Here is a 24,194-nt window from a genome sequence, read left to right on the forward strand (position 1 = left end):
TGCTTTTTCACAAAAGGAATCTTGCTTAGGAACTTTTTTGGATATTGAAGGCGCGTTTGATAACGTATCTTTCGCTTCCATTTTGGAGGCTGCTCGTTATCATAATGTGCCTTCAATAATCATAAAGTGGATAGAACAAATGCTTAGTAACCGATTGCTTTTTTCGTCCTTACGGCAAGCAAGCATTTGGAAGCAAAGTGTTTGTGGATGTCCACAAGGTGGCGTTCTCTCGCCTCTTTTATGGAACATTGTGGCGGACGGCCTATTGAGGAAACTCAATGGTCTAGGCTATCCGTCATATGGTTTTGCGGATGACTATCTCATCCTAGTAGTTGGAAAGTGCATAAGCACATTATTTGACTTAATGCAGCAGGCACTACGCGTCGTGGAAACGTGGTGCCGAGAAACTGCACTTTCGGTAAATCCGAGCAAAACATCTATCGTCTTATTTTCAAGACGTAGAAATACCAATGGAGCTCGCGCTCTGCGCTTTTACGATTCGGATGTTGATGTTGTGAACGAAGTGAAGTACGTGGGGTTGATTCTCAACTCCAAGCTTGACTGGTCCACAAATATTGACTTCCGAATTAAAAAAGCGTGCATGGCCTTTGGGCAATGTAGACGAGCAATTGGCAACTCTTGGGGGCTTAAACCCAAATACATACACTGGTTATACACGGTCGTTGTCAGACCAATACTGGCGTATGGTTGTCTTGTATGGTGGCAGAGAGGGGAAGTTGTGACTGTCCAGACAAAGCTAAACCATCTTCAAAGGATGTGTTTAATGGCAATGTCTGGTGCATTTACTACAACTCCTACTGCCGCCCTAGAAGCTATTTTCAATATTAAACCTCTACACTTCCACCTGAAGCAAGAGGCACTAATATGTGCTTATCGACTACACGCGATTGGCCTTTGGCAGTCTGTGGACGGTTCCACTGGTCATACTCGATTGTGGTCGCAAATTGTTGCTGAGGACAAGTTTGCCCTTGCTCCTAGCGATGTAACGCTCATGCGTACTTTCCCGTATAGGACTTTCTCAAGTGACTTTCCTCCTAGAGAGGATTGGATGTCAGGCTACATGGAAAGGAAAATTTCCGACTATGTGGTCTGTTATACCGATGGTTCCTTGTACGAAGGTCGCGCGGGTGCTGGTGTTTACTGCCGTGAGCTAGAATTGGAGGAATCCTATTCGTTGGGTAGTTACTGCACCGTTTTTCAAGCTGAAATCTTTGCAATTATGTGCGGAGCTCAGTTTGCACTTCAGAAAGAACTGATAGGCAAGATTATCTACTTCTGTTCTGACAGTCAAGCCGCTATAAAAGCCCTTTGTGCGGCTAATTCTAAATCTAAAACAGTCATCGCCTGCCACACCCAATTAGAAGAACTAAGCATTCTAAATGCCGTTCATCTGGTTTGGGTTCCTGGCCATTCTGGTATAACCGGAAATGAATGGGCTGATGAACTAGCAAGATCTGGAGCAGAAAAGTCGGTTTTCGGACCGGAACCTGCTTTACCAATTGCGGCATGTTGGATAAAACAAAAGATTCGATCTTGGTTTTCATCTGAACATGTACGTTATTGGGAAAATCTTGAAACTTGTCGTCAAACGAAAAGTTTCATTGTTAAGCCTTGTGAGAAGGTTGCGAAATTTCTTTTGCAACACTCAAAGGTAAATTGCAGTATTCTTGTCAGATCACTGACTGGTCACTGCAGGCTAAATTATCATATGGCTACGATTCAGCGAGCTGAATCGTTTCATTGTAATTTATGTGAATCCGACTACGGTACACCATATCACGTAATTTGCAACTGTCCTGCAGTAGCACAATTGCGTCATAGGATCTTTGGATCCTACGTCTTAAATGAATCGGATTTTAGGAAACTAAAATTACGAGACATTTTGATGTTCCTTACCGAAAGCGGTATTGAGCTATAAGCTCTTATTTATCATGAGTATACCCCCCAGGGGGTGTACTTTTGATAAGTTAACTACCAAGGATTGCAGTATCCCTTCGGGGGTACAAAAATCTCTCGGTATATATATGTTTGTGTTTGTCCAAATTCCTCATCCACCCCTTCCTATTCCTCCTGTTTTCCTTCCCGTCCTCATCAGGTAAATGATGACACGGGCAAGATGGGCAAGGCACAAATCTTCCACATGATTGTGAGGAACGTGCTGCTCGAGCCAAAGATGCTGATACCTGATACCTTCCTGTCCGCATACGACCCTAGTTTCCACCGGTTGTCCGATTTCCACTAAGCAACGTATCCCGGATGGTACCACGAGGAGGTAGGGATCGGAGTTGCTGAATAAGAGGCTGTGAACCTCCGCGGAATCTATTTTATAGCTGCATGTATAGACTGCGAGGTTTGGAGCGCATTATTCAACCATTTACCATCCAAGCTGATATATTAAACTGCCTTTGCATCGCCGTGATAAGCGAAAGAGAAGACAATCTCTCATTGTTAGTTAGGTCCTTTTGAAAAGTTTCGTGAGATAAACTCGACGTCATCACTTACCTTTTTGGTGGGGGATGTAAAGTACTCGGTCCTTTGCCAATCGTTGCGTCCAGCGTCTAGTGGTTTTCGTCGCCCGTTATGGCCACGACACCGTGCTTCGCAGGAAAGAAGTTTTTCAACAGCACCTTCAGCAGTTCTCTGGGCAATTGCCTGTTACTCAGACACAGCCAGTCTCGCTTAACGCTTCCGCATAAAAATGTCCATTTTGACCAAGTACTTCTTCGCCGTTTAGCCGGTTTTTCCGACCTTCCGGTCCAATGAGCGGAACGACGAGACCACCTTGCCCTCGGTCTTTATCTTTAGCTTCTACTCCACTAGCTTTCCATACAGCACTTTCGCTTTTCTCGCGGGAGAGGATGTTGCGAATGCGAGATTGCTCTACTCGGCGTTACGAAGTGCTTCACCTCGCTTCTGTGGTGCTTCTTCGCTACGGGATGGAGCTGGCAGTACGAACAAAGCATCGAGCGTAACTGTTTAACGGTTTTCACCATGGCTACTGCATGCAAATCAACTGAAAACATGGCATGAAAAATCACAAAATTAGTATAGCCTTTAATGGATATGTTATTACAAAAGTTTCACTGCAATGCAGGGCCTTTTTGGCACCCCTAAGAGCCTGCACCCTTGGCGGGGGCCAATCTGGCCAACTGCACGCTACGGCGCTGATCATAGGTTGACTCAAAATGCACCCAACCCACCATTATTCTATTTTCACTCACTCGGATTCGAACATGCATCATGTCGGTCGGAAGCCGTCGTCGTCGAACGCATCTGAGCTAATCTGAAATATGACAGGTGCCCAGTTTTAGCCTATGTAGATTTACAAATGCTGGTGATAAGTTTGTACAATGTTTATTCGGCTTTTATTCCACTCTTATTCCACAATAATGCTTTTGATACGTTTGTACAACATTAATTCGACGTGAGTTGGTTGCTTTTAAATGGCTCTTATTCCACACATGCACTTAGTAATGCATTAGTAGTAAGTATAATACGTTGATATTTTCATGGTAGCCTTAAGCGACCGGTTTTCCACACCTGCTCTTAGCTGTGCTGCTAATACGTTTGCACAACGTTTATTTGACTCTTACACAGCATAACAATTACAGAACAACGTATAGATGTTGATTAGAAGCTAAAAAATAATGGAAATGACGTTTAAACAACCGGTAATTCAGCAAATTCGCTTTTTCAGCACCGGATGCTACCACACAACTCTTATTCCACACCTGCTCGTTTAAGTGCTGCCGTTCTTTGAGGCTAGCGGGCAACATCGTAGAAACGATGCAATCATGAAAGTATATTCATTATACATAAAAGTGGTACTCAATATACTAAAAAAATAGGCTCAAGCTTTGATTTTCATGCAAAAATCATTATCGGGAGGAATGTCAGGTAAGAAATTGTCTAATTTCTGTTTTTCGTTTTTCAAGACCAACGCTCTACCCAGTTATTTTTTCAATTCAGACATAATCACAAAATCAAAACAAATAAAATCATTTTGTTATAGTTGCCCTTTTACTTCAAGAGGAAAAAAGGAAAAATTGACCAGTTATTTTTTTCGCAATTTTCCTAAATTATTGTATTGAAAGTTATTGTATTGAATTGTTGTGATATTAATATCAAAATGTCAAGAAATCTGTTCTGAATACAGTTTTCATATTGTCAGTACGAAAAAAATTGCGTATGTGGTTCGGAAACTCCCTTACCCAATTAGAAAGTTAATTTAGCAAGCAGTTCAGTTTTATCATATCAAGATTCAATTGGGCGTTTTTGAATCATTAAATATCTTTGCATATAATTGTTTCATCGTTTTTTTAATTATTCCGCGAGCCGCGTCGCAAGGACAGCCTCTGCGGGCGGCAGGGTAATAGCAAACAAGTTTGATCAGAATTCCGAAAGGAAGTCAGACCAGAATGATTTTCTCCAGAATATAGCACAGAGACGGTTCCTCAACTTAAACTCATTGCCTAATATGAGATTCCGTCTAGTAACGATTTAATTTTTACACATTTGTAATAGTATAACAAATATCATTAGATTAATCGAATCCGCTCTCCCCTATATTTTTCGCCATTCACCTTCGCTCCGGTTGCGCTGCAGCTCGCGACTACAACTCAATAGCCACCTTTGGGGCGCGATAATACGATACTGTCTTCAAGACTTCATTCAGCCAACTCGCCAACTCAAACCAGCAGAGAATAAAACAACTTCAAGCAACACTCAGCGTTGCGCTCTCCTTCAGCTTAACTTACACGTCGTTCATAAGCCGGTGTGGTCTTGGGCCTGATCACGAGCTATCCGATCAGCAGTCTGTGTTGAGTCACTGCCGCAGAAAGGTGTACCGGATCGATTTCTTTCGCGTGTCTTTTCGCGTGTAAGCGTTGTTAGCTTCTAACAGCCGTGCAGCGGCATACGTTTCGTCTATCCTCGCGAAAAGCGCTGAGAACCGCGAAGTGCCGCGCGCTGTCTCGCCACTCCAGTGCTTCCCGTCCGTAACACCCGTCACGTTCACTCACAAACTGATTGAGTCGCACCGTAATCATTCCGGGCGTACAATATCTGTTTGTGGGTTCTCTTACTATTATCGCTGTGTTTTTTTGCTGTTCACTGTTTCCCGCAGTTGCACATAATTAGAAAGTTTAATTCAAAAACTATTTTTTCTGCTTTTCGCACTGCATTTTTTCTACATTTCACGCAATCATCTAGTTCATTGTGATTTTTGTTTCTGTTCTATTTCTTCGCTTGATAGCTGAATCAATTCGCGTGTAGTAAATCTCACCATAAATGCGTTGGTAATCAATATATTTTGATGTTTAGCCTGTTTTTAGCATTTCAGTTGTGCTCATCGTACTCTATCCGAACAAAGTGAAAGGTGGCTCGTTTGTTGCCGATATAGTTCGGCTAAGTGTATCCGTTTTTCAGTATCATTGTAATTCATACACGATAGTGACGAGTAAAATAGATAGCAATAATAACAGCGCGAGAAATCGGTGGCTATTGCTTGGACGGTACCAAAACGAGATAATAATAAGAGTTTCAGTGCGCAGATATCTAGCGTTCAGTTAATCCTCGAAATGCTTATACTGTCGGTTACGTAACCTTAAGTTGAAAATTGCATAAATTGAGTGAATGTTTACAGTTTTTGTTGTTTATCTTGCCCCATAGTCAGATACTAATTGACGAGTATCTATAATCAAGAAGTGGTTGGTGAGTGCTCGTTAACTCGCTCATAAAAGGTGCTCAAGGAGAACCACCGTATTCAGCATGAAGCTCGTCAGCATTGGTCTGACCATTCTGGTCGGACTTTGTAGCGCCTTCGTCTGCAATGCAAAAGGTAAGTTGAGCTGAAGGTCATTAGCGTCCGCAGACCGGATCTCCCACGCCAGACTACGATTTGTCGTATTCACATTTGGGATCTTATTCAGGAACTGACTCACACACAAGGCAGTTGTGAGTACACGACCATGAACACAGACGCTGTTTAAATACGTATAACTGTTGTTGGTTCAAATGTATGGACTGAATGAGGCCGCAATTGTTTGGAGAAACGTTTGTTCAATATATTCGCCGCCACAGAATCGCCAATCGACTGCTTTGCAGCAAACAGCATCCATTTAAGGATAGTGGTTTGGTCCGTGAATGAGAAGATTGAATGTACAGTTGTTGCTGGCTGCAACTTTTTGTTTCAACGTCAAACTCGTTTCGACCTGCGAGCGCAAGCGTCCGACGCGACGTTATACTCGACAGGACTACCGTCATTTAGAGTAAGATTATCCTATTTGAACTCTTTATTGCTATGAAGAGCTATGTGAGAGGCTGTGGAATCTTTTTTTGGTGTTTTTCTAGGCGCATATATTCGAATATTTCGAAATGGCGTAGTTATTTCTTCATTACAAATTACAGGCGGACTCGATTATCCGGGCGAAAAAAAAATTTTTTTAAATAGGTTTTTCGAAATGTGTTTACGTTCAAAATGTGTTTAACATTATAAAAAAAAAATTTTTCACCCGTATAATCGAGTCCGTCCTGTACTACAGTGAAATATATTGCTTATAAATACACAAAGATCATATAAATACATAATCTGCACAGTTAACAAAAATAAAAACTCAGCTCTATTTCAATCAAATTTTAATGACAGGGATCAGCGAATTCCAATGTTTATCATACGTTTATCAATCTTGATTCATGAGACACACCGTGACTCTTGCCGGAACTAGAGGCTAAAAATAAATTCAGCATACAACGTCGAAAAAATTGTTTCCCACACAACAATTAAACAGTCAGTTCAACAGACGACTTATATATCCTCAAGACTTGTGATACATATACGATTATTTAGGAGTTTTTCATCTGTAAATAAACTATCATAGCCGCTAATTCTCTTGAATATTTCAGATTTAATCACTTGTATATTAGAATTGCATAACTTATTGCGTTCTCGCATTGCATTTGACTGAAGTTTTTGGAGTGTCTTAGTAGAATACGAAACCTGAAAATTAAATAAAAAGAAAACTTATCCAATTTATAAATAATATATGAATGTATACATAGTAGAATTAAATTGGATAAGTTTTCTTTTTATTTAATTTCCAGGCATTGCGTTCATTATAAAAATTTTAACCTTTCGTTCTTTAAATCACTTCAAAGTGTCGCTGCAAACAAAAGCTGACACTCCAAGATGTTTCACTCGATTGCCGATGTCATATGGCATCATTTGCTAATGCAATTTTTTATCAAACTCATCAACTCATCAAACTCATCATCAACTCATGCACGGACTTAATTTTTGCCACAGATAATAAACAAACTAACTTATTATAGCGCTCAATACTGTTGAATGGTGTGTATTTGCATATAAAACAAAACCAAAGCCAGCTACTGTGAACAGAACGAACGAAAATCGATTGACAGTAGCCTGTCTATGCATATGTCATTTGTGTTCGAAAGTTCAGAAATCATTGAGCAAATATCCTCAAATCAAACTTCAAATTACTTTTTAGAAAAATATCCATCAAAAGAATTTTAAATAAACCTTTAACCATTAGAAAAAAAACCCAACAACTCTTCATTAACCGTACTGCACTGCTATGATAAAAAATCAAGCTCATCGTTTTAATGCTATGTAATCCTGTTCCACCCTATACTAACCAAACTCGCGTAACATGAAGTATAGCAATTTCAGCAACACTGTCGTTTTATAAAACTTCAATGTATTGAGCCGTGTAAAATAAATGATGAATGGATTTATCCCGTTCGAACGAGTCCTGTCCTATCGGCTTTTTTCTTCCTAAGTTGCAATCGTCAAGGCACGAATCGCATTCACAGTAGCCAGTTCGAAATAGATGTATCGTCTCTAATTTCGAAGTTGAGAAATCTAGAGAAAAATCTCAAAAGAACATTGAAATAAGTTTTTCAATGCAAGAAAAAAACAAATAACTCTTCAGCAAGAGCACGTTTGTCTGTACCAACAGTGATTGAAACCAAGCTCATCATTTTGTACTTATTCAATCCTGTTCCGTCCGGTCTGAGTGTGTTTTGTTACTCTTTAGCACCGTTGCAAGGAGCTTGTCCATCGAGTAGCAAAAGAATATTTATGTAATTTTTTCTTTAATCTATTGTTCACTAAGATAAAAATTATCTGGTTGCAAATAAATACAGTCAAACCTGTCTTTAAGCGATCTTATTTGTCCGAATTTTCAGTTGTATGATTTTCTACCTACTTTTGATTACTTAAAGTGTACAAATAATCCCTCATTTGAAAAAAAAAATCAGAAGAAAATTTATACTTCTTTCAAACGTAACAGTAGTACAATAGGCAATAAAATAAACTTTTGAGATCTCTATCAGGTTTCTTGTCATTGTTTGATTTTGTATCACTAACATGACAACTCCGGCTAAATAATCCCAGTTGTCTGCCGATCTATTGATTATGGACGATTTCAGTGACACGTCCTTAAGGTATAATGTTTACAATGATTGTACACAATCACACTAAGAATCCTGAATAAATAGTATAAAACCCTAAAAATATAAGTTCCTTCGCAACATTGAGAACAGAGGTATGCAAGCAAAATGTGGAAGACGATATTTTTTAAAAGGAATTTCTTGTCTCATGTCAGTTCGTCAGTTAAACAAAGCAAAACCTTGGGCATAACCGTCTTTTAAGACGTTACCCTTGTTTATGGACAGATTTTACAGCCGTGTATTAGAGTACAGGACAATTACGGGCTTAGCGCAACCATTCTACTGACTCTAAGCAGCCCCGCGCAGCCGAGATTCGAAAATACGACTACTGACTCTGGTTTGTTAGATTAGCGTCGTATCTCGAAACTAACTGGGCGGTCATCAGCGGTTAACATATCCAATGGACTAATGAACGGCGATGAAAAAAAAACTGTTAACGATAATTCAATGGAACAACTTTTCCTTATATTCTACTTTTATTAAACCTTCTATAAAAGTGTTTCGACGCCTTACCAGGCAGCCTTACAACAGTTGACAGACCCGTTTGAAGATCGCCCAAAAATTTTCTATCCCTGGTAGTTGGGGGACGAAGGGAGAGTTGGCGATTTTCGATACAGCCCGTTCATGTCGTCCAGTGGCCTCTTGCTATAATGGACTAAGACCTGGTCCGGCCAAAACACAATATTCTTTCGCGTCATATTTCTTGATGAAGGCGGCAACTTCCGGCAGGTACTTCATATTGTGTCTCCACATTCACCACAAGTCCCGAAGTAAATAAAAATGGTTGGTGTGAAAGATATATTTGACGTCATTGCTTACCTCTTTGTGGGGACGTAAACCGTCAAGCGGCCGGAATCAGGCTTCCATTCGACGCTCTCGCCTTTCTCCAGAAGCGTATTTTGGACAACTTCCGAATCAACTATGTCTGGAGAACACGAACTGCCTCACGATCAGGGTTCCACATGCACAGATTATTCTGTGTTTAATAGATATTTGAAAGAAATCGCCTGTACAGAATCTGTATGCATAGAATACAGATTTTCGCCAAATTACACAGATTAAACAGATTTTCGAGCTTTTACATGAGAGTGAAAGAGACGGAAATAGTCAGTAAAATGACTCTCTATTTCTTTCGCTCTCATGGTTTTGCGTTGGACAGATTTTTGCACAGATATTTTTCCTCGCCGTACAGATTGTCAGATTTTTTCAACAAAAAACATAGAATTATATGTGGCATCCCTGCTCACGATATCCAACTTCTTCATTCCGGAATGAAAGTGGCAGTACAAACAAAGCATCGAGCGTAGTTGTTTGCACTGTTTTTGTCATGGCTGCTACAAAAACGAGTGAAAGTTCACGTTCCTATGCTAATCCAGCAAGGATTATCGGATTATCATTCCTGCAACTCTCACTCGGTTTGTTTACATTTTGGAATTGGGTTCTTTTGAATTGTTGGTCTTCAACTAGTGTCTACAAAATGCCTTTCTGAAAATAACACGACTGTTCCGTGCTACTTTGGTCGGATTTAGCATCTTGCCATTACGGAACAAATACCGTGGAGTGCTTGTGCAGAAACCACAGACAGAAAACAGAAGTGGAAGTTAGAATTAAACCACATACGTATCATTTTCTTTAGACAATAGTGAACCTGATGATAGAGAGATACTTTTTTCCACGAAAACATACGAACGCATACGGGAGTACATTGTTCCGATTATGACATAGTATTGTTCCGATTATAGCAGCCAGTATACGAAAGCATATCCCAGCAAGAGTTTTTCGTCCGACGTTAGAACAACGCAAGCAATCTGGCCAATATCGTGCGACAAATTCTTAATGTAAAGTGACCAGATTTTTTTTTGGATGAATGCGGGCGTATTGAATGGCTTTTTTGCTAAATCGGTTCGGTAGTATAGACCATTTAGAAATTGGGCACTTTTTTTCTGGCGATAGTGGCACTGCCAGTGGCCGTGGATGCTAGCTCTTGGTTGCGTTGTGCTATTTGTAAACAGTTCTGCTCAGTATATTTTTTCACAGTTTAAAGGTAACGTGGTTTCGAGATATTCATCATGCAGGAGAAGAAATGAAAGTAATTGTGTGCGATCACCTGCAGAGTCCATCAGTGTCGGATCGGGAGCTGGCGGAACTGACGGAAGGCGGGATCCAAAAAGAGCTATAGTGTGAGAAATTAAGGGGTGCAAGGAAACTCTCAGGGCTGTCCGCAAGGCGCAGGCTAGACGTTGGAGTTAAACTCTTGATCGTCAACTGCAGTTGAGGGTCATTCGGAAAGTCAAGGCTAATCTCAGCATCACGGATTGTGCTTTGGCGAAAAAACTGAATACTGATCGCTGGACTGTACGACGAATCCGTTTCGGAATGGCTACAAGTGTTACCGAGCAAGTGAGGAGCCCAGTAAAAGCCTCAAAAAATAAACAAAGTCTAGAATCCTGACTCGTGGGCTGTGCGACTGGGTTGTGACGAAACACGATGCATGCGTCTGACTCCATGATGAATAAACTTCAGAGAAGGCCGATTTCAGCCAAACCCAGCGGTTAAATTCTTCATGCTCTGGCTCGCGGTAGGCTTTGTAGCAGATTCGAGATTGGTATTGGGGGGTGGGTTCGTGATAAAAGGTCATGACTTGGCCAGGGATCTGTTTCATTGGCATCCTTGTGAAAACCAGTGTTATGTAATGGATAAGAAATCAGAGATACACAGGGGCAGGTGCCTCACCAGGCGGATTTTGCCCATGTCCCAAGCAACCAAAAGTTCGAATTTCACTTAAGGAACAAACTTGAAGGTTCATATTTGGTTCAAATTTAGTTCCACAGAACTTTCTTGCTGAACAACCAGACACTACATTTGTAAACCGAACTTCATTCTCATTAAAGTACCGTTAATATCTATAGCAACTTGAAAGTCCAACATGCAGCTTGAAAGTTCAACATGCAACTTGAACGTAACTTAGAGTTCGGATAATGGTGTCTAAGGAAGGTTAACAAGCTTTGAGTCTATGGATCTATAGCTTAAGCAGCTTTACCTGTAACTAACCGAACTTCAAAGTTGCCCACGGAGTTCGCTGCATAGAGCGCTAAGCAGCTTCTAATGAAACCTTGGCAAAAGTTTATAAAACAGCGCTTTTAGTTCTATTTTTATACTTTTCTATTTTCTACCTCCGCCTCTTCCTAACTTTTGTAAAGTCGGTTCATGGGATTAAGATAGACCACATAAAAAAAAACCTTACTAACACCGACCGCTGCTGGATTTGAACCCGAGTGTTCCTCGTTGCAAGCCTATCCTGATGCAGTGCGCCATCTCTGACGCCGCTAGTGAGATGAATTTTGCCGATGAGTTGTTCTTAAGTGTAAGTTCGTTTCGGGGCTGTGATAAATGACAAATTAGCACATCGAGTAAAAACGATGCAAATCGCATATTCCAGCAACGGAGCAATGTTATGCGTCTAAGTCATCGAAAAGAACTACTCGAGTTCAAATCCCCGAGGTTTTGGTTGGTGGTGTGTGGTAAGTTGCAATAAACTAATATTTATAAAAAAACAATCGATTATTAACAGAAATTTAATGCCTTAGTTAGTGAGAAATGTCATGAATCTGCAAAACAGGAAGAAGTGGGAAAATATTACCCCAATATTTTTTATTTTTAAAATTATTGGAGTTTCTTTTTAGGCTGAACAGTGTTCTATATAGCGACTTAAGTAAACTTTTTGCGAACTTTCTAGTTCTGTTAGAAGTTACTTTGTATTCCCTTCGAAGTTTAATCATCAAATGCGTACTTGAAAGTACGGTTGATTACTTAAAAATGAAGTTGAATAGAGTTCTATTCATGATCATTTCGTTGGCTGATTAAGCCAAAAAATCCCCTTTTATCGGAACTTTTGGTTACTTGGGGTACCATGATAGCCTGGCGCAGTTTCAGGATACATGCTACAATGGACAATGGACTTCAATTCATCTCAAAAGAGCTGTGTGCACCAGATTGTCCCCGGGTTCGTCCAGTATTGAAATATTGGGGGATAATGAAGCGAAAGCTGAAGGTGAAGAGAACAGTCACCAGCGACATTGGTCAGATAAGGAATTCGAGGTGCCGGCTGGCCGAGGTCGTGACTGGGGAGGGTGTGCACTGGCTGACTAGCGGTCTCAGCAGTAGGTTTTTCATGCAATGTAACATAATTTCCTATCTTTTATCCTTAGAAACTGATTCGATTAAAAAATTAAGCAATGCGCGACACTTTCCGGGACGCTTAGTAATCCGGGACAAGCCATCCAAATCTGGGACCGTCCCGCATAATCACAAGCCTATCTTAATGGGATACCATAAACCCCCGGTTGTATGACCTTCTTTAATCTAAACGTTTTTAATCTGCACCCCGGTAATATAAATGCATTAACATTATAAAATGATCAAATGTCATACACAATTGACGATTAAGTTAAGTTTACCGGGTGAATTGAAAAAAAAAACAGCAAAAATGTATCTCAGAGGCCATAGGTCGAATCCAGGTTATGGAGAAGTTCCTTCGAAATCCGTTGCGTGGTTGGATCAGCAAAGAGACTTGCCCGGGGCCTGAAACCGGCCATATGACCTCTGAGAGACATGAGATGGTCGCCAATTTCTATTTTGTCAAGTGCTGATGTTTTCGATATGCTATATGTCATGCATTATTTATGTTGAAATTTTCCTTTATCGAAATCAATTCCGGATTCATAGTAACCTCCCGGATCCAGATGGCGCGTACCTTGGCTTGTAACTGCAGTAAAGCAACTATCATAACAATTGCACAGTCGATGATTTGTTCGTAAAAAGCTACAAATTTCAAACAGATTTAAATAATTTGACCAAATTTTAGATAATGCCATGTAGCGGAATAATTCCGGGATCTCTGTAAGATCTATGAAAATAGAAAATATCTTCGGAAAAAATTCTAAATCTGGTGAAAAAAATATTGAAAGATAAAAATGATACCGGCATTTAAGTGAATTTTTCGATGCTAAAACCCCTCAGAGAGGTTAAAACGTTTGTTTTCGTCAAATCAAAACAACGAATTCAATACCCTGCAAAAGAAAGACAAAATCGAAAAAGACCCTGTTAGCAGCTCTTAATCGTCGCGGTGCTCGAACTCCTGCTTCAGTTCCGTGATAGACATACAAATATAGGTTGTTAGGTAGTTCGGTGCAAATATTTCAGGGGGTGACAGAAAACCACATTTGACAAAAAATCCTTCTACGCATATAATAGAATCTCAATCATCACAGAGTTATTAAATATTTTTAGATTTCGGTTCTGTTTGCCATAAATTAATTCTAGTACAAAATGTACCTGCTAGCTCAATTCAGTTACTTTCGGTTGAAGGCTAAGAAAATTTTGTACTGAAAATTGTCCAAAACAGGAAGTATACAAGATTCATGAAATTTAATTACTTTTCAGAAGCAAAAAGCTTTGAAATAAGTGTTTCTCAAGGCGTTTTCATTAAATTTCTCCTAAAAAGCGTGATAAAGTAGATTGCTTGGTTTGGTACCGTTCTACAATTCGTCCTTTGACGTGAAATATCTACCTCTTATAGTTTCGCTGCAATTCAGTTCTAAAGCTATCGTTTTGGGTGTTGAATTAGTAGAGTTTATTTCTAATTCCCGTCGTAGTAAGTAAAGCCATTCTAATTTTCATCATTTGTTGAATGGATTTAATAAATACTCCAAAAGTTCTTGTGCTGATTTGACTAAAACGCACTTACCCTCCGATCCGTGAACTTTGAAATCACTGAAAAGCGATTATTAAATCATATTATTGAAATTACGCAACTGACTTCATTTCTTAAATTCGTCGTACCGTTTTAAAATTCGTCCTTCAAAATTTTTCATCGTTCGAACTAAAAATCACAACAATGTTTACGAAGCTAGCGCGCATGTATTTGTGTAGGACGGCATGACAAATGTTATTCTGCAAAATTTCTGCAGGTCAGGCAAATTTTCCTGGCTGTAGAATTACGATAATGCCTTGCGTGAGTTATATTTATTAATGACTGACGGAAATTAAAACGATTAATCGACATTTTCTTTTTCGTCGCACAAAAAAATGTAGAAAATTTGGCTGGTAGGACTTCTTTAATGATAAAAAGCATTTAAATAAATCTCAGTTCACTTTGATTGATCGCATATGATAAACAATAAACTAAAATATTAGGAAATAACTAGTTTTGCATTGTGTGTCATAAAAATGCTGATATGTTTAATAATTTGTGTTGGATAGGATGGGAATAGGGAATTACGATGAAGCAGCAACATACCCTATCTGAAAACTGCTTGAATTCATAGATCACGCATATAGAAACGATTTTTCGCCCCGAATGTTACTATGGCTCGCAAAATTCTGGAGCTTCCAAAGAAAGATCTAAGCATCAATACTGGTCTTATAACAGAACATTATACAAGCCACTGAAATTTATGGGAAAGCTTCAAAATTAGGGTACGGGAGGGTATTTTCAGCAGGTTTCTAAATTCAGCCTATTTGCCTCTTCTTTCGCCAGTACAAGTACTTTGCCGACATACAATTTTAATATGTTATAACTATTTTCTCAAAACTGCAAGTTTTCTACTATTTTTCATTCAAAGAACGTCAAAACCACCTGTTCTTCCACTAGAACGAGGCCATAGGCCGAAAAAATAGATGCCATCGCTTAATGGGCTAAAAATACCCTCCCGTGCACTGAGAAAACTTTTCGTATAGTTTCTATGTGTTTCACACATAGATTTTTTCCATATGCCCAGTAAATGAACTTTATGTGCCAGTTACCATTTTTGTGTTTTTAAAATTTGCACATACTATTCATATGCATATAATTTTCATGTGTACTTCTGGGCGGATTGTGTTTATATGTGGCACATAATAATCATAAGGATTTTCATATGGAAATTTTCCATTAGTTATGTGCGGATTATTTTGAGTGTATATATGCCACTTCTGTGGTATATAAAAAGAAGATTCGGAACACCCGTTATGCAGATGGAAATTTTTAATGAAGGAAAATAGTTCTTCGACAGAGGGCTGTTAGAACTCTCTGACATTTGGAGGACAACTACTAGTACAGTAGACAAAGAGTGGCGATCCTTTCTAATAGTAATGCATTACCTTGATAACAACGCAATAACAAAATGAGTGATATATCAGAATAGATTAATCGAATGGCCGCAGGGATAAAAATAGTAGAATCAATATATATATATATATATATATATATAGAATGCCAGTGTCGCTGTTTTTCTATAGGACTCATTGTGGTAAACATGATGCTAACAATCTGTATCAAGTCTGTGAATCGGGATCTTCATTGTCAAAGTTGCTCATTGTTATTTATCTGTTCTTTATGTGTGCGCTGGTTGGTGCTGTCATCAGTGCATTCTCGGCTGTGTTTTTATTCCAGTGAAATGGTTTTAAACTTTCTTTTTCTTTTCGTCCGGATGAATAGAATCCCTCAACTGCGCCCTTTTGCACCGATTTTTTTTCAGAACTTTGAAGCAAGCGAAGTTTCCAATCACATTACTTGGCAGCCATATTTGAAATTCTAAACTGGTTGTCAAAGTTTGACAATGAGATTCCCCTTTTGATGAATCTCAGGCACACACACATTTGCATATATAATGTAAATACATTATCTGAACATGTGTGATGTTTACCACGCGCACTGCAGCGACACTGGCATTCTATATATATTGATTATACTATAAAAATACTCAACAAGAAGCGGAATACCGCCAGTAACTATACAAAAGCTACCCAATAGTAGTCAATAGCTGCACAGGATTTGATGGCAAGAGTTAAACCACAGAGAACAGGCTCGAAGGAAGTAATCGATTTTTTGTGTGTAAAATCTGTTGGTGGCGCCCTCCAGAAATAGTTTGCCAAACGCATCAAAAAATATCCACGTACCTTTATCAAAATTTCTTTGTGCTGGAGTTACATAGCAGCGATGGCAGCGACATCAAGATTTAGTTTGCCACTTACTGCTCGAGGGGTGCTCTATTGAAGGATTACTCGTAGATTACATGAAAACCTCTTACACACTTTTTGTCGATTACCTGGTAGTCTGTTCTCTGTGGTTAAACGAAAGCTCCGGCAATTCAAATTTGGCCAAATAGAAGCTTATCTTAATTTATTTCCTTTGTTTTTTTTACTAATTAAGCTTGAGATTTTTAATAATTTCAATTATTTCGCTACGACTTGCGAGCTTCCTCAGTCTCTGTTTTAATTATGTTTCAATTATGTTCTGAAAATTATACTTAAGCATCCAGTTCTGGATGAGAATACGCCAACAATTTCTGCAACTTCCTCCAAATATATGTATCGGGATTTGATGCTTTGTTGTACGATTATTTTCCGTCATCACTAAGCTAACACATTCACCTTGTTGCGGTTGCTCACTGTTGCACATCGTATTCTAATAACTGTTTTGAACACAAAGTGCAAGTATTTCCTCCGCTGAGTGTGTATCGTGATGTCACCACAAATTGATTCTAGTCATTCCTTTCTTTGTTGTCTGTAAACGAATGTTACGAATCTAATCTGAATAATTGAGCAGTAAATTTTATAATTCTCTTAAAATTTAATATATCCATATAGCAGAATGTATACACATATAATTTCACAACACTTCATTTCCTTTTCCTTGACTCTCTTGTGCTAGTTCAAATTCTATCAATCCCAAACCACGAAGGAAATTGTTATAAATTCAATCCATTGCCTCCAGAATATTATTTTCGTCTAGCCAATATTATCGTTTCATGTATGGAGTGCTTTATGGCACACGCTTAAGGCTATCAATACTGTGTACATTGAATATGCCTTTCTTTGTTGTATTCATTCCTTGATGCGCACTTACTGGCGCATTATACCGACCTCCCCCCAGTAGTGATCGGCTACAAACAAACAGCTTTTATCGGTTATTGTGCTAAACTTATATCCGCGCTTCGATTGCTTTCGGTTATTGGGCTCAGCAAGTAGGCGTTGATATTCGTTACTATGTAAGAAATACGATGTAGGTTTTTCACGTAAGCCGTCTTGAAGTTGAAAGCGGAAGGATGAGTAATGTGGCAACGACTCCAATATGATGCAACCAGTATTAACTGCGTCGCTCTCGGGTATTGCTTCTAAGCCCAAGCCAGTCTCATTGGTAATGCATATGCAATACTTACATATTTTGTTTAGACTCTGCGTTGGAATAATAGCATCGTTAATGATATGCAAATATTATCTTTTTTATGAGCAGTGGAAAAGTAATGTATTTCATCAAAACCACTAAGCCTCTGCTGAAATATACTAATATATCATGGTTTACAGATACCTATAGGCCATATACCTATAATTTATTTGCGTAAAAGAATATTCGTGCCGACCTCATGCGAATTGTTAACGTTGTGAACAGTAAATTCTGATTTGAGATTACATTTTTTTTTATTCCTTTTTATTTTTAAACTTTTATATGTACATGGTCAAATTGTGTATTAAATTTGCAACATTCTGACTTGATTGAGGTGTTCCGTTTATGAACATTATTACATTGAGTCACAAAAGGTTTGCAACACTAGTTCCACAGCATGTGATGTACTCTAACAACTGAACGCGAAGTCTCGAATTAAATTAAAATACCAAATTAAATACAGAAGGTCAAGTTCCAAATGCGGAATGCAGCACCAGGGTTTTACTTTGCTTTGGTTCGATACTACCGTGGGCATCGTAAAACTATCCGTATCTTGTATCAGTAAAAGGCGTAATCATTTCTTAATGAAGTACTGCTAGACTATTTCAGCCAACGCTATAAAACGAAGGAAAAGAAATTGTTGGTAAAGTTCACATAGCATACCTGTTAACTGCAAAAATGAGCGCGAACAGCATCAGTCATAACGCACGCAGAATGACATCGTCATAAAATGCAGTCGAGTGTGATAAGATAGAAGAAAATCCGGTATAGCATAACTATGGGTACACCACATTAGTTGACAGTCAGTAATTAGTGTTTTATCGCTGAGAACTGTACAAACATGTGACCATGATTAGCATTTTTTGTTCAGAAACTTCTGAGAATGCCATCGTCGCGCAAACTGGTAGTTTTATGAGGGCCATTCAGCTTCGCACGGGAATGCTCCGCATAGAGACGCATGTATAGTCGAAAGAAAAAATGCAATTACCTCATAAAAATGGTATGACATGAATCTGATTTACTTCCTTCCTTTTATCACAAAGATCAACACGGGAGGCCTCCTGCATGTCTGTCTGATTGTTGGTGAATTTCCAAGAAATAGAAAACCGCTTCAAATTGGCCGTACGGATGGAACATCAAACAAAATGATGTAATGATTTAACCAGATGCTCAAGCAACTGACGGCTACAAAAAGAAATACACTCAAAGAAGCTGGAAGTTTTCTCAACAATCGTGTACCGCAATGCATTCTGATCTCTTTCGGGAAACCCTAAAGATGTTAGGTCCATGGAAAGAGCTTCAGCGGTTTGTTCTGCCTACCTGTTGTTCTTAGATTCATTTATGTATGTGTATGGGAAACTGCTCAGATTGTTGAACGTAAATTCTTTCATCGTCAATAAACAATGCAACTTCTCTTCGATAGTGCTAAAGCTAGAATGTCCGTAAAATGCCGTCTTTATTTGCGCAGTTTAGTACGAAACATTTTTCGGTTTATTACATTTTACTACCTTATTTCTCACGCTGTGATGCAAGGAAATGAAAGGAGGAATGTTACTTGCAATTGCCACAATTGCTACAGTGCTTATCGAATGTTCCAGGTTATAGTTTTTTTGAATCATTCGAGCATTTTAGTCTTATTTTAAACGACTCCAACTAGATCATAAGACTTGAATCCATGCGTCCACAAGACACGAACTCTATGCATCCGTCAAACCGCAGGGTTTCCACAGCGACGACTTGAATAAGCGCAGAGGCGATGAACCCGGCTTCGGCTCCCTCGGCAAGTGTCTAAATATAAATATGACGTTATTGTGCACGAGAACTTCCCTTTCCTCGACGAAATGCGCATCCACAGCTGGAAGCAAATTGTCGCCTGCATGGCACTTGGCTCAGCGACCCACACCGCCATAATATTCTGCCAACTTTCAGCGCACAGTACCTACCTACTATCGCGTCGGTAGCCGCCGTTGCGGCAGCGGGAACCGGTTTGCAAATCGTCTCCAAATATATGACTACAGCTACAGCCGGTGGCAGGCGGCGGGTGGCGTTTCAAGCTTTTTCGTTTCGCTGATGCAGGAATCCTTGGTTGAATAAAAGATTTATTTCTTTACCTCGACCTACCTACACCGCACATTAACCACCCGAGCGAGCGGCAGAAGCAGAGCTTGGCGTGTTTGTGACAATCTCGGCCAACCACGATTATATACTTAAAACGCAGCTTGTAGAGCAACACGCAATGAATAATTGGGTGTTCTTGCGTGGGAATAAACAGTTGGACTTAATGTTAAATTTGCAATAAGGTAGTTGTGTTGTTTGGTACATTAAATACGATTGCCGGTGTTTAATTTCATATATCGCAGAATTGAAAGAAAAAAAACAGGACGGTATTACATACATGATACATGATAAAATTGTGTAATTTGACAAGACCGGCGGCAAAATGTCGTTCGCTTGTGTTGCCTTTTTTATTTCATGAAAATTACAAATGTGCAAGTTGTAAGATATGAAGTATCAGCTACTAAGGATCTACCCCCTATCATAATAACAGGGCTTGTTACCCGTAACTGTTATCAGTGTTGGGAATGGCGACTAGCATTCGCCTTTTCAGGCCCGTCCATAATTAGTGGTTCATTATTTTTGTAGTAATACGTCCACTTTTGTAGCGCCAATTATGAAAGCAAAGGTTCACCTTGCGTTACATTCAAAATGAACGTATCACCCAATTGATCGTTTATGTTACTGATTGCTTGTCAATTCAGTTTATCAGATTTTTATTGACTATTCAGTTTATATGTTTTACTTAATTCAACAAAAGGGCAAATGTGCAAAAGTAAACTAACCGACTGGAAGCTTTCTGCTGTGCCAGCAGGGACCAGGGTTTAGACAAATTGATCGGGACAGGCAAAATTTTGACGAAATTCAAACGGCCATAACTTATACAAATTAATTTTTTTTAGATGAAACCGATTGCATTCAACGGGGAAATTTTTTCTAGGTTTTCCAAAATATTTCAAGACTTGCAGTAGCCAGTGAACATCGGAGATATTCCGGGTTGTCTAGGGACATGTCAAAAACAGATTTTTTCATCACTTATATCTTTTTCAGTCATAAAAATTCAATGATTTTCATATTTTGTCCTAAAACTAATGAAGAGCCTGACACTGAAACAAACAGTTTTTATGCTCGCAGTCGGTTTTACTTTAACTGAATAAAAACCAGAATAAAAACATTATCTGCACTATGTTGATTCTATGGTGGGCAAAATGGCTCTTTTGTGCAAGTGGCTCTAAACCATTCATTTTCTGCAGCGAACCGATTTAAATGAGCGGCACGTTGATATCGCGACAAGCAATCGAATCGAGCAGTCGAATCAAGCAGTTAAGTCAAGCAGTCTAGTCTAATAGTCGAATTAAGCTGTTCAGTCAAGCTGTCCAGTCAAGCTGTTCAGTTCAGTGTTCAGGTTACCACAATAGATCTAAATGCTGGTCGCAGTGGTCTAGTCTCCTATAAACAAGCTGTTCAGTCGAGCAGCAAAATCGAGTAGTCTAGTCGAGTAGACGAATCAAGCAGCCTGTATGTCCTAGCACAGCCGGACCACACCGGGACCGCGTGCCCTATCGCCGGGTAGATAATTCGGTGGCCAGCCGATTCGTCAGGCTCAATTTGGATGTTCTGCATATCATCGGGTACAAGGACCGGATGAGTATGCTACATTTATTGATAATTTTGTTAATATAAGACCTGAACATCAGCTGCCTGTCTAGCGTGAGTCCGAGATAATCGACCTCATCGGACAGATCTTTCATTCAAACGTTACAGTTTCGTTTTCGTTTTCACAAAGTTCTACGCAGTATAGTAAACATCAAAACCGTAGTCAAAAATAGCTCCTAGTGATCAAGAACACATAAGCGCGCGTTCAGATTCAGATTCATTGACATCACTACTTGTACGCGACAAATAATTTGTCGCGATCTGTTGCTTGATTGGAATGAGAAATATTACAGATATACAAACGCTCGTTTGTGTGCAATGTGTGAATCTCAATACAAACAACATGCATGTGTAACCTTTTTTCTCGCAGCTTGGTAAAATGTAACACTGTGATCGACTGCTGAGAATCGATAAGAGAACAAAATCTTGTGAGTATAGCTGAAGATTCACTTAGTCTGTGGATTCACTGTTCGTCATGAATTGTACAGATCATGATCGGTGCGTGTGGCGATTATAGTTACTACATATATAGTTCGGGGGATACAAAAATCGGGAGCCAATCAAACGTCAAAAGCGGAGCCAAACGTTTTTCAAAATTCGAATCGTGGGAGTAATGTTAATAAACACACTTTATTTTCATAGAACTAGTCATTTTCAATACCCGCTAGTGATTATTTTCTGTAAAAACCTGCACATTTCTCCATAATTTCAAATTTAATTTAAAAAATCAGGGATGTCAATTCGCCTGGTTTTCTATCCGCCGAACTATATATATATATATATATATATATATATATATATATATATATATATATATATATATATATATATATATATATATATATATATATAGTAACTATAGTGGCGATAACTCATACATTTGATCAATATCACTGATTTTACATCCCTGTTCCTGTTATTTAAAAATGGAAATTAATGAAATCGTAGGTTGTCGTCCAGCACTTGGGAAACAAAAGTGTGCTCGCTGTTGATTAATTAATTATAACAATGCCTAACGTTAATGCGTTTATCAGTAGTAAATTACCAAAAATAAAAAGTTTTCGCGAAAAAATAGGTGGGATGAGAAATGGGACGCCAGCTCTCAGTTCACGTGCTAAACTTTAGTCGAAATATCAAAAAAATTAGGTAAAAACTTTCATTAAAACTTACTTTCTTTTCTTCCCAGACATGTTAAAAAGCATGATCCACAATAATTTCCTTCTCTTATAAGCAACAAGTATTGTGTTATGTTGATGACTTACAGCGTCATATAAATTATCATTTACAATGCAATCACTTTCATTCAAATGCAATTTCATACAATTGTTTTTTTTTGCCTAGGCGCAAATTAAGCTACTCACACTTGTCATTCATGAAACGACATACCGTGCTGTACAGGTGCTTCTATCAGATCCAAGCGGCTCTGCAGAGCCCGTTCATTCAGCAGCTGAAGCCGTGTGATTTCCCAAAAAACCATATTTGATTCCCAGAAAGCCGTGCTGCAAGCAGTGCAAGTGAAAACCTGTTAAGATAAGGGAAAAATAATAACTGGAATAACCTTAGAGGAGATACAGAAAATTGCTGCGGATCTTTGCCATAATCTAAAAATGAGTCTGTTGTTGAAACAACAACACAGCATATACAGCAGTTTCTTACTGCATTTAACTGCGGGTATAAGCAAATAAGCAATCATAAACTTTCTCGAGACTTTCCCGATATTAAACAAATTTCTACACCTTATTAACAAACCAAATAAGGTACTCCGGGGCAAGTGAGACCAAAAAATTGCATAGTTCGAGTTTATTCGAATGTATAATCTACACTTATGAGTATTTTAAAATTCTTGCAGCACAAAAACTCTTCAGTGGTATCACTTCGAATGGTTATTTACAAAAAAGGACTATAGTTTTACATAAAATGAATCTAAGCAGAATTTTCAAAATCAGGGTGATAAGCCTCATTTTCCGAGGCAAGTGGGACCTATATCCAAATTTCATCAAAAAGCATAAAATAACAGAAAATGGTGTTTATTAATGTACAACAACGATAAAAATAAACTAAGACAATGTTTCTACTAATGGTTCATTCAAATGCCGTAGGAAAAGCAGATTACTATTAAAGCAAAACGGACGACTTTATAATCAATATAAAACACAATTCTTGAGCTTTTACGCAGCAATGCAGTAGTATAACGCAATGTAGTTGAATATGTAGCTGTTTCCAATTGTTGCGAGACGTAATTTATGATTAACCATTCTTTAATAGCTCGAAAATACGACTATGACCTGTTTTTTATACCATGGCCAATAGGACACAGCTACTAGTGAAACTATCATAAATATAGTTTTACGCTATAACAACCAATGCGCTTTATTGTTACACTTCCAGTAACAGATTAGCTTAATTATATCAACTTTGTCTTCCCAGACTCAATTAACATCGTTTATGTGTTTTAGGGAGCAAACAAGTTGATCACATACTAGGATCAACTTGTTTGCTCTCTCATAAGCCATGTTAATGGACTGCTTTTTTGAGTCCTCTTGGTTTAAACCTTTTCGGTTTTATTTTAAAGCTTACTTACTTACTTAATCAGCTCCAGGCCGTGGTTTCCTCTGCTGTACGAAGAAGTCGTCTCCATTCCACTCGGTCCATGGCCGCAATTCGCCAGCCACGTAGTTTATGTAGGGTCCGCAGGTCGGCTTCCACTTGATCGATCCATCTTGCTCTACCACCTCGATTTCATCACCGTCTAAATGAATCCGGGGAGGGAGGTCAGCATTCACTT

The 24,194-nt window shown here is 38.9% G+C and overlaps 1 protein-coding gene across 10 annotated transcripts in view; it reads left to right on the top strand.

Moving 5' to 3' along the window:
- The first annotated feature begins 4,834 nt into the window (after positions 1–4,834).
- Positions 4,835–24,194, top strand: part of LOC128734986 (uncharacterized) — a 109,103-nt gene continuing 89,743 nt past the window's right edge. Inside the window, exons 1-2 of one of the 10 annotated variants that reach the window (XM_053829429.1) lie at positions 4,835–4,900; positions 5,355–5,860. In XM_053829429.1, the coding sequence (XP_053685404.1) occupies positions 5,791–5,860 (70 nt within the window). In that variant the 5' untranslated portion in view covers positions 4,835–4,900; positions 5,355–5,790. Of the gene's footprint in view, positions 5,092–5,343; positions 5,861–24,194 lie in introns of all 10 variants that reach the window. The other 9 variants (XM_053829423.1, XM_053829422.1, XM_053829424.1 and 6 more) reach the window with 9 other exon arrangements.

The sequence above is a fragment of the Sabethes cyaneus genome, chromosome 2 (assembly GCF_943734655.1).
Source record: "Sabethes cyaneus chromosome 2, idSabCyanKW18_F2, whole genome shotgun sequence".
Classification (NCBI taxonomy): domain Eukaryota; kingdom Metazoa; phylum Arthropoda; class Insecta; order Diptera; family Culicidae; genus Sabethes; species Sabethes cyaneus.